This window comes from Brienomyrus brachyistius, chromosome 23 (genome assembly GCF_023856365.1).
Source record: "Brienomyrus brachyistius isolate T26 chromosome 23, BBRACH_0.4, whole genome shotgun sequence".
Lineage (NCBI taxonomy): Eukaryota > Metazoa > Chordata > Actinopteri > Osteoglossiformes > Mormyridae > Brienomyrus > Brienomyrus brachyistius.
Window position 1 is genome coordinate 19,161,919 of NC_064555.1, and position 11,754 is coordinate 19,173,672.

The following is an 11,754-nucleotide window of genomic DNA, read 5'->3' on the forward strand; positions in this document are numbered from 1 at the left end:
CAAAACATGAGCACACTTTGCAGGGGTTCAGTTTCCAGGCAGAGCAGGGACCGGGGACCAGCAACATCACCAATATGGGTTTTTTATGAATCACTTCAGAAAGAATAGCCCCATGCCTGTAAGCAGATGTACAATTACCCAGATCTGTTACAGGGCCACTTTACAGGAATGTCACATGACTGTATAGCTCTCTTTACCTCAAACAATTTTAGACAAAACTTCTTTGGTCCACTGTAAAAAAAACTGTGTTACACACAAAACTGAAAGTGCTTCAACTCCTTCCTCGCCACCTTGTTACATATCAAAAGTAAAACTATCAGCGAAAATCTAAATGTGAATGTGAGCAGCTCACGAGAGGAGAGTTACATTGAGAGGAGAAAGGAAAATATTTGAGAAAAGAGAAACAGTTAATCCCCTTTATTTATGGAGTCACACTGTATCCTACCCTCAGCCACACGGGCTCAGTTGCAAGGCAACCAGGTCCGAGAGCAGTTCCTACCCATGGCCACTAGGGGTCGCACAACTGCCACGTAATAATTGCTAAAGTTGACGTCGTGTATGTAGGGTGCAGGCTGGTAGTAGCAGGTCACATTGGAGCAGGCAGGGATGGCGTGCTGCTCAGCCAGCACACGCAGCGCCAGCGCTGAGATCAAGCGCAGCGTCTGCCGCCGCTCGTGGCCCATCAGGCAGACGGTGCTCTCGTCTACCACACGCCGCAATGTGCCCAGGTACGCGTAGCGCTGGTGCTCCACGCCGGCAAAGTGGCTCTGCAGGTAGGCCTCCAGCTTGTGCCGCTGTTCACTGATGTCAGGGAAGTCGATGAAGAAGCGCGAGCACATGTAGCGCTGCAGTGACTTCATCTCCGCCTCGGAGGCGGGCCGGAAGCCCCTCACCAGCAGGTGGCAGTATTTCAGCAGCCCACCACCCCGGATCTCCTCGGGGCTGTGGGTGGCGATGGTCCTGTTGTGCAGGTGGCCCAGCGCCTCCAGGAAGTCACCGTAGACACTCTCGCCCAGCACGGTGGGGTGGAAGTTCTCAGACATGGGCGTCTCAGAGCAGCAGCTAAAGAGCAGCAGCGAGTCCAGTGCAATCTGGAAGGAATCCACACTGAACTCGAACTGCCGCCGGAGCGAGTCCACAAACTTGAGCTCCACATTCTTACCCGTGTTGTTAGAGAGCGAGATGAGGCTCCAGCGGTCGGTGTCATTGCACACCTTCACCAGCTTCTGTACGTAGGCCTCCTTCAGAGTCAGGGGTGTGAGGCGCCCCTTGTTGACACCGGCCGGCAGGAAGTCCAGCAGGCAGTCCAGCACCACGTCCATCACCAGACGGAAGGCCTGGTCATCAGCCAGCCTCAAGCCAAAGATTAGGTCCAAGTCCTTGTAGCCCAAACCCGTGTCCCAATGCAGAACATGGCTCGCTGCAGAGCCATTCAGCTTCACGTCCTGCACCACCAAGCCCTTCTCCTCCAGCCGTGCCCGAACAACCTGGATGAAGAGGACAAGTGTGTTGGCTCCGGACCCAAGGCAACACGCTCATAGGGCAGGCTAGATGAAGACAATGCAATGCAAATAAAAATAACCAACACATATATTCTTCATCGTTTTATAATTAAAACCTTCAAAAGAAAACAAGGAATGAAACAAAAAATTTGTGTCTGAAGGTAAAAGAAGAGGGAGCTTTAAAAATACTTAGAGTAGGGAATTTTATACCAATCATCTACATTTCTGCCAAACACATATCACATCATCTTTGCAAAGTAACAGCGAGAGATTCAAAAAGCATCCAGATCTGCAAAGCATAATAAGGGAGAGATAATCACTGTCAGCAGAGCATGCTGGGGAGCTGCAGCCCAGTCTGCTGGCAGGAAGAGGGTCCACAGGGGAGCGGGACAGCTCCAAGTGTTACATAAGCTCAGGGTGGGCAGAGATCCAGCTGTGCAAAGGTCAGTTTGCCAAGTGCTTCCCTCTAGTGGCCATCCTAGCACAGCGGCACCCTCCATCAAACCCAACACTCTGGGACTGCAGGGGGGGCTGCCAGCTGTCACGCACCTGGCGTGACACTCACGCGTTCTGACTCTCATGCTCAGGCATTTGATCTTATGGCAAACATATTATTCCATTATAAACGTACAATTAGCTACATCAAAAGCACTGGGGAAGTGTGCAAACCCTACGGACTATTTACGAGGTAATAATAAAAACTGCTACATGCATGTAAAAGTGTGTGCAGACTTGTCCCAAATCGAAAATCTCACACCAGCCAGCTCACCATAGTTGGCAACCCTGCCAATACCTGGCCCACTCTCCAGCAGGCTCAGCTGCCCTTTAGTTGGGTTATACCTGAAGCTAATTCAATTCATTTTTATATAGTGCATTTTCAAAGCATTACATTGCCTCAAAGCGCTTTACATTATCCCTGCCCAAAGCCCCCAGTGAGCAAACCAGAGTCTTTCAGTGGCAAGGAAAAAAATTTCCTATACGGAAGATACTTTGGGAGGAACCAGACTCAAAGGGGGGGGGGCATCCTCCAGGGGCCGGCAGAGGAAATCCAAAATAAAGTAGAACTGTGTATAGTCCAGGTATAAATGCAGAAGATCCAGTGGAATTGCAGAAGCTGATATCAGGGCAGGCAGGTGAGGAAGCTGCTTCTGCCTCTGCACAGCAGCACAAAGCGAACAGACAGGAGAAGCAGGCAAAGGGGATTTACTGAACTGCTCAAAAATCTGATTCATCTGGTCATTTCTAATATATAAAAACTAGGCATAAACCTCAATATAAGTGGCATTGAATATAACAGAATTACACAGAGAGCCAAGACCATATAGCACATGCTGAGCCAAGACCATATAGCACATGCTGAGCCAAGACCATATAGCACATGCTGAGCAAAGCCACTGAGCAATTCTGCTGATACAGCAGTAGTTACCCTCGGCCAACTCGGACTGGGCCACCAGTTACCAGCCTGTTATTCAGCGTGCTTGTACGTTCTAAAGCAGTATGTTTCAGTGCTTCATAAATGTTATAATTATGCTGTTAACCCAATGAGTCCCACAATTTAAATAATCTTTCACTAAATATACTAACGCATAGTAAATATACTATCTTTTATGCAATTCTATGCTTAGGGCCGGTCATTAAGCACACACCATCTCAGACTGACATATTGTACACATTGCACTCAGACACTCATACTGTAATAGGACGTCTGTCTCTTTTTGTGTGTTATTCTTATTTCTTATTTATTACTTTAACTTTTGTTGCTACACTGTTTTTCACTGTTTCTGTAATAGTGACAATAAAGATTGATCTATCTGTCTAATGCAGTATTGAAATTTTCCTTAAGGCTTTCAATTTCATATTGTTGTTATAGGAATAATTTCAACAATATATAATAATCAAAATCCCAAAGCAGGACAAGCAGTCATAAAATGGATGTATGGAGAATAATCTAAACATCCTTCCCTGCCTTCAAATCAATAAAGCCGTTTACATAATTTAAATTAATGATATTTCAAATATTTCCTCCAGTAACGTATCCAGTAGGCCAACTAATTAATTATAAGGCCTGCTGTAAAGACACAGTGATCTTTGTAACTCAGGGCATGACCACTGTTCTTTGGATCAATTGCTTATCATGGAAAGCAAAATGTCACCGAGCCCAACCTGTACGGGGCAGAGTGACAGGTCAGAAATGGAAGTGACTGCCTCATGCAGCAGCCCCCACCCCCGTTACTGAGGCTTCTGGAATTAAAGAGGGACTGAAGGACTGGCCCCATCCTGAGATTTAAGTGATGCCAGGTGTTACCACTAAGGGGCCTGTAACTGAAATGAAAAGCCCCCATCCACAGCAGAATCCACTGTCAGAACAGATACATGAATATCCTGACAAGCTCACCTCTCACCACGAATCATATACTGGGTCTGTCTGTTCTGTCTCAGAAAAGTAAGGAGCATGCAGTGATTACAGTGCATTGCCCCCACCACACGACAAACCACCTCAGGCATGAGAACCTGAGTGTAGCCATGTGGCGAGTGATACCTCAGCACCACACTAGTCCAAATGGACCAGTGTGAGGTTTTTTCCAGTAGCTGGGGTATCAATCCTGCCACCAACCCCCAAGTTTTCCCTGTAAGTTGGAGGACCTCCTTATTGGACAGGATGTAGATTAATATCGTACCCAGGATAAAGTAATGGCAGGTTAAGGGTCTTGCTCAAGGGCCCAACGGAGTAGAAACACTCCAAGCATTCACAGGATTTGAACCAGCAACCTTCTAGTTGCTGGCACAGCTCTCTAGGCTCAGAGCCTCCGTCCCGCCGTTGTAACCCAGTAAAATCAATGGCTTCACATCAATGGTCTGACTAACCCCTCCACTTCACAATGAGATGGGAGAATGAGAATGTAGGTGCACTAACAGCAGGTAAGCCTGCAGGTAATGGACCTGGTCTGATGTGAATCTGCTTCTACAGACATAGTGGTTCACAGTAATTCTTCCGTGACTTACCTGACCAAGCCTTACTAAATGGCAAGGACAACACTGGAGGAAGCTGGACAGATAGACATGGGCTCACTGAGAAACATCATGAGGAGACCAGCATGACCTCAAGTGGCATGTTCCAATTGACAGGCAATCCACAAATTTATAAAGAAATTAGTCATCAACCACATTATCAATCCCTAAAACCTCCATCAGCTGTCCAGGGACAACGGACTCATTGATACCAAAAGCAGCAGATGCAGACAGCGCCCTCGTCTCACCCTCAGAGCCAGGCCATGTTTTTGGATGACTATACTGGTACAAGTACTGGTTTTGTTTTCCATTCCTCTCTGCAACCGGGCCCTACCTGCCAGTACAGCAAGGACAATAATCACACAGTGATTATGAAGCTCTGCTGCCAGCAGAGGACGCTCATGTAAAGCTTTCAGTCACATGCCTGCTTTTCCAGTAAACAGATTACTGTCAGAGACCCGAGGCAGTGAGCACCTTCAACAGCACACAAGTCAACCCAGCGGCAGCCTTCAACTTATGGACAAGCAGCCCCGATTCCAGTGTCCCAGTCAGACTACAGTACAAGCAGCCCCGATTCCAGTGTCCCAGTCAGACTACAGTACAAGCAGCCCTGATTCCAGTGTCCCATTCAGACTACAGTACAAGCAGCCCCGATTCCAGTGTCCCAGTCAGACTACAGTACAAGCAGCCCCGATTCCAGTGTCCCAGTCAGACTACAGTACAAGCAGCCCTGATTCCAGTGTCCCATTCAGACTACAGTACAAGCAGCCCCGATTCCAGTGTCCCAGTCAGACTACAGTACAAACAGCCCCGATTCCAGTGTCCCAGTCAGACTACAGTACAAGCAGCCCCGATTCCAGTGTCCCAGTCAGACTACAGTACAAACAGCCCCGATTCCAGTGTCCCAGTCAGACTACAGTACAAGCAGCCCTGATTCCAGTGTCCCATTCAGACTACAGTACAAGCAGCCCCGATTCCAGTGTCCCAGTCAGACTACAGTACAAGCAGCCCCGATTCCAGTGTCCCAGTCAGACTACAGTACAAGCAGCCCTGATTCCAGTGTCCCATTCAGACTACAGTACAAGCAGCCCTGATTCCAGTGTCCCAGTCAGACTACAGTACAAACAGCCCCGATTCCAGTGTCCCCGTCAGACTACAGTACAAACAGCCCCGATTCCAATGTCCCAGTCAGACTACAGTACAAACAGCCCCGATTCCAGTGTCCCAGTCAGACTGCAAGCAGCCCCGATTCCAATTTCCTGGTCTCCCAATCAGACAGCATGGACGCTACACAGACGTAGCTGGAGATGCAAGAATTAAGTGGCCAAATGCTACAGAAACATTTTTTAAATTCAGAAAACACTGGTATTATCATCCAGGCACATGAATTCCATCCTCCCCGACTTTAGGTATTAGAGATTAGTATTTACTCTTGTAAAGCTACTAAAGGTTAATGCAGACAGGCCCTCGAGTTACCATCAAAACACACAGAACTTCTGCTATTAGCTTGGGGTACTAAAATGCTCCCAAAAATAATTAACTTTGAGGGGAGGAAAATACAAAAGGAAAAACATAGATTTATTCTTCAGACTTTGAAAGTTCTTCTGATTGATTTGCAGATCATGTGCTACAGTTATGCGCAATAGATGTGACTGATCGAACAGCATTCCGAGACATCGGGGTATCGTTTAAGGTAAATTTACTTGACAAAATGAAAACGTCAAAGAACAGATGCTCACAACAAGTCACCGGTAGCTGACACAGAAACGGATTGCATAAGCAAATGCTATTACGCCTGAGTTTCTGTCGACAGTAATGACTCCTTTTACTATAGGACTTTCCGAAAAACAATTCTGCGGCTGAAAAACTATGGAGAAGGAAGTCCAAGCACTGTCGATTTGTCTATTCCACGACAACACAATGAACCGTTTTAAAATCAGGTTTTAAACGCCGAAAAACCTATATTTCTATCTATAGTACTGTTTTTAGGATGGTGTGTTTGACATTTCATTTCTCTCCCTGAGTTTCCCTATGGTCATAAGGTTTTTAGTTTTTACCGTTGATTCACGATAAATAAGTAATAAATCACGCGAAACTACCTTTACATACACAAATTGCCATTATATTCTAAGATATATCTACAATGTAAGGTAGGTTCAAAGATTCCAAATTATTTCCGATCTATAGTAATGGTACTCGCCAACCTCACATTTGTCTAAAAGCAGAAGGTATCGAAAAGGACGCCGATTTCGGACCCAGGTCCTTTAGATGTGCTGCTATACCTGAACGATGTGCTGTGGCTGGACAGACAACGTGGGGAAGTTGCCCCGGCCGTGGATGGGGACGCTCTCCCTGAGGATAGAGTCCAGGCGCTGCACCTGCTCCCAGGACAGGACGCAGAAACGCCGGCTGCGCTCCGGCGCATCTTCGGAGGACATTGCGAGGCACCGCGCAACCACAAGTGCGCAAAACTTCCCTTTCCTCAGCAGAACTGGAACAGAAGCAACTTATTGTTAAACTATCGTATTCAAATATTTTTATAAATTGCAGCAAGTTTGTATATCATATATAGCGGACAAAAATACCCCATGGAAAAACAACTACAACTACAACTGAGTGCGGCAGCACTAAGAGTTTGCAGAAGCACTCCGGTATCAGCAAAGGAAACCGCAATATGCGCGATCTATAAGTACACGGAAGCCGGTTCCACATCCAGCGGGCTACATCAGAAACGCTTTCGTTGCGCTTTCAACCGGCTTTAAACCGGTTAAGATTAACATAAGGGTTCAATTGGTTGGATGCACGCTGAAGTGTCCTCCCTCCGACTGATGGCGGCGTTCACACCCCGCCTGCACTGCGTTAGCCCGTTGGGGTCTCTGGCAATGAATGGCTGCTGCCCAACTTTTAAAATTACACAACCGCCTCGGTCTCAAGTATTTTACGCATCATTGCAAGGCTAACGAGGATTCCTTATGTAATCGCACGTGATAGAAAGTCAAATACAAAGTCTCCGGTAAAGTATCCTTATAATTTTCCCCTGAATAATTTCATACGAAATCTATAATGCTGGACTAGCAAATGGCACCAGCTCGGCTCATCGTTGCTATTTTATCTTGCCAACTAGGAAGGTATTCGGGAATACTGGAGATGACACACTCACGGGGTCTAATTCCCGAAGCATATACACCAGACACGTGGATTTTATCACACCTGTGCACCGCAATGTGTATATTCTCATGTTTATATACAATCAAGGTCTTCTAAAATCTCTTGGTAAGGATCACGCGACAAGTTTAAGGCCTTTGATAAAAATAACTACCTATTCTGTCATTAAACAGCAGAGGGCATCCGTTCCAGTTATCCAGCAAAGGTTGCGCTCCCTCGCCCCAAACCTGAAAAATTTTGAATTTGAATATCATTCGTTCTCTGATTACATTCGCAAGTAAAAATGAAAGATGGCTATGCTATGCTTGCTAATTTAGAAAAAAATTAAGTTTTTTTTTTTTTTGCATATTTCATAGAAATATTAGCCATTACAGAAGTGTAAGTGCCGTCGGATACTTGTATTTAATACGAAACGTTTTATATTCTAAACTACGTAAATAAATGAAAGCATAAACATTTGAAATTTAGAAGAGTTTGCTTTGGAGAAAAGAGCTGTTAAATGATGATTATAAACCCAGCGTTTATATTTTATGTGCCTAGACAGCGAGAGGTTTGATCTATGCAGCTGTGCAAGGGTGTCATTTGAGATTTTGGGACCTATGAAAGCACATAATATTGGGCACCCACCCCAGAATTTTTGGAATCGTCCTAACTGGTCCTCTATTCTGGTGCCCCTGCAGCTGTGTGTATAAAACAGACCAATTAACCAAAAGCCACGAGAACCTGGTGAATAGGTGAAAGTATACAAGGTATCTCTCAGGAGCTGCTCGTGTTTGCATCTGGTGGATCCCAGAATGTATCCCATTATCACAACTGCTTATCCAAAACAGGATTGCAGTTGGGTCATTCTTTCCTACAGCAATGCGTGTTGTGAACATGCTGGGGAAAATAGCAAAAACCTTCTGCTTAGCCTAATGTTATGGCACAGTACACTGGCCTTAGCTGAACTGTTTCTTTCATTAATGCAATCATTTGGACAGCAAGTCATCTCAGTTGTTGTTTGGTGTTAGCAACACTCACTAACTACCAAAGAAATCTAATACCTGCAAGACTGTATGCTTCGAAAACCAAAGTATTTTATCCTTGTCCTAAGGGGCTACCTGTAAAGCCTTCAATTAGGTCTGGCAGAGGAACAAGCCTCATAACCTGACCATGGTGTGAATTGCAATGCGTTCTCGTAAGTTTAAGGAAACGAGACAAACATCCGTAAGGTTTCATTTCTCTATACTGATTACAGATACTGGAACAAAGGGAATTTTATCATGTGTCATCTACACCTGAAAGTCAGAAAACAAATCTGTCTCCCCACTGTCCCACAAAAGCACATCTGTAAGGTTATTTTGAGTCCCAGTGATATGAGGGACTGTGGGGGTGGGAGCTATAGATTTAACACCATGGTCATTGAACAGCATGCGCCCTAAGGGCTCGGGTGAGAGCCTGAGGCCGATGTGTGAGCATCATGCTCTGAGGGCCACGCAGAAACCTTTATCCTCACCCCCACTGCAATAACAGACAGTGCTACGCTGGGCCAGCATGCAGCACCAGGCCCAGCAGGAAGCAGCAGTGCTGCAGGGAAAAGCCCAGCTGCAGACAAGCTCATAAAGCTGGCATATGCTGCGACAGTAGCTGGCCCTTGACCTTTCTGGATGCCCTTTTCCCCACCGGATCCCAGATGTTACAGCATCTGGCTGCTGGCTGCCACTCTAACTTCCAAGCTGTTGCTAAACCCTGGCTGGGGCAGGGCACGTGCTATTATCAATCTGATGTCACCTGGAGGAGACTCTCGCGGGGGCAATGACACAGAACTCTTGGGTTCATGTCCATGTTCTCCCAACACTAACCGTTAGCCGCAAGCTAAAGGAACATTCGACTGAGATGTGCATCGGCACTGCGGCAGCACAACATGAAGCAGCCTATTTGCCAATATGTAATTTCCCTCTGCGACACTTAATGCTGTTTGTTTACAACTTCCCACGGCAGTGTTAAAAAGGTGCCACTGTTTGTTCCTTGATGCCCATCGAACGCAGCCACCGTGCAGTGACGCAGTCAGCATGCCCCGCTGCATTCCTCATTCCGTGTCTATGGCACCTCTTCCATAACAGTGCCAGACGTACAGAAGTACTTTTTTTGTTGGAATACAGTACTTGTGCATTATTTATATGAGTGATGCTTTTCAGTGAGTGAGGTAAGGTATTTTCCACAAAAATACTGAGTACCTTGATATATACTGTACTAACCAAATGTCTAGCAGGTTTTGGTTACATCTTTTAGACACGTCTAAACAGTGTACAGCTGTGTCTGCAGCTGCTGTGAGTTTAAAGTCCAGATTATGACTGACCTGAGACAAATTAGTTATCTGGTGATGCTGCCTTGTGACCACAGTGGCACGATGTGTCGCGTGTTTCCTCCACAACAGGGAGTGAAAGCAGATGCTATGGAAATGTGGCGCATAAATGGAGAAAAACAATGAATTTGGCCTGAAAAACAGTGCAAAGACAACAAGAGTGACAGTCACCAGGGCAAAGGCAGCAAAGAACATTCAAGCTAACTGGAAAAGTTCTTTTGCCTGAGACCAGGAAATATACATGTCAGGTGTCACCTGCCGAAATTTAAGTCTTATTGGCGTAAACAGAAAAAGCAAAGAAGAAACAAGATAGTTTTCTGGGAAAAACCCAACCTGCATGTCGGTGTGCTATTGAAGTGCAAGTATGCGAACTGGTCTGGCAGCACTTCCGACTGATGGGAAATGTTTGCTTTTTCTAACAAGCCATTTGCACAACGTGCAAACCCTGCAGTCTTCGCCGTGAGTAGGAATCCTGTGAAACAGGCCTGACCAAGTGCACGATGTATGAGATCAACTCTGCAGGAATTCACCGTTCCCACAAAAGCATCCAATAATAATCACATGACATAATCATACTACATTTTAAATATAACGTCAGTTTATCTTTCTCATGCGATGGCAGTGATGTAAAAGCAGGCATCCCACCCAGTGGGGAAGGGGCTGTAAGGGCCATTGGAGTGCAGTGGGGGGGTGTCTGAAACAAGGTCCTGCTTTCTACAGGTAAGGATGTATTTGCACTCATTTCTGATGTTCAGCTCATGTGTTCCTAAGTGCTTTTTTAGGTGCTGTGTTGTGCAGTGGTACACGAAGCTGCCATTCACCCCAACACACACACTACTCTCTACCACAGGGGGCACATTAGACAGCTGCCCCCACCTCCCGAAGTTAGCTATCTACATATCACTACACAATTCATAATAATAACTTGTTGTTAAAAGAACAATAAAAATAATCCAGCAGACTGATGTCCTTTCTGACTGGTCAACATATGACTGTATGGCCCACTGAGTACTTAGTATTCATCTTCATCAGCATATGTGTAGCTTCTGAACTCCGGCCCTGTCAAGTGGGCACACACTGCAGCATTTACCTGTAACACTGGTCTACTGACACACATTTAATTATTGTTCTGATAAGATGTAGCACTGGTCCAGTTGAAATACTTTGTTGAAAAGTACAACTGTATCCCCCCACCCCCCACCCCTCTCTAAAGCTGGCATGTAAACTCAGCACCCCGCTGACTGCCACTCAAATTGCCCCCCACAATCACAGCCAAGAAATGGGACCCAGATGTGTGGGCCAAGCAGGAGCCCTATTACCCTCATTTACTGCATCCCAGCATTTGAAGTAAAAGCGCAGGCCTTTGAAGCTACCCCTATATCCCAACTTGTGCCTCATGTTTCCATGGAGATCACTGGCCTCCTATATTCTACGTTCGTAGGATACGTTAAAAGCTGATAGGTGACCATGGAGCTACCTGGATAATCTCTGCTTGTGGTGCTGCTGGGACAGCAGAGTCACCTGCTGGGAGCCACACGGTCCCACAGACGCTGACGCTGCACGTTCCACTCAGGAATCAGAGGCTCATGGTTCCCATCTCTCTGACTCCGTTCAACGGGGAACGACAGGAGCACAGTGGTTCAGAAGCATTTTAAAATGAATTTGAGGAAGCACTTCTTTACACAGCGTGTAGAGTATGGAATAGTCTTCCTGCTAGTGTAGCCTCCACCATTG

General features: G+C 46.1%; 1 protein-coding gene across 1 annotated transcript; it reads right to left on the minus strand.

The window, feature by feature from the left end:
- Nucleotides 1-402: 402 nt before the first annotated feature.
- Nucleotides 403-7,587, minus strand: LOC125719541 (terminal nucleotidyltransferase 5A-like). The gene is made up of 2 exons (XM_048994413.1): nucleotides 6,794-7,587; nucleotides 403-1,487 (listed from the first exon to the last, which is right to left on the minus strand). The coding sequence occupies exons 1-2, from the start codon at nucleotides 6,947-6,949 to the stop codon at nucleotides 462-464; spliced, it is 1,182 nt and encodes a 393-aa protein (XP_048850370.1). The 5' UTR covers nucleotides 6,950-7,587; the 3' UTR covers nucleotides 403-461.
- Nucleotides 7,588-11,754: the final 4,167 nt, after the last annotated feature.

What these genes read in the sequence shown, in the direction of transcription:
- LOC125719541 (XM_048994413.1), bottom strand. Translation starts at nt 6,949, where the DNA reads ATGTCCTCCGAAGATGCGCCGGAGCGCAGCCGGCGTTTCTGCGTCCTG. An exon ending in AGCCACAGCACATCGTTCAG is followed by an intron (nt 1,488 to 6,793) that starts GTATAGCAGCAC and finishes CTCTTCATCCAG; the next exon opens with GTTGTTCGGGCACGGCTGGA.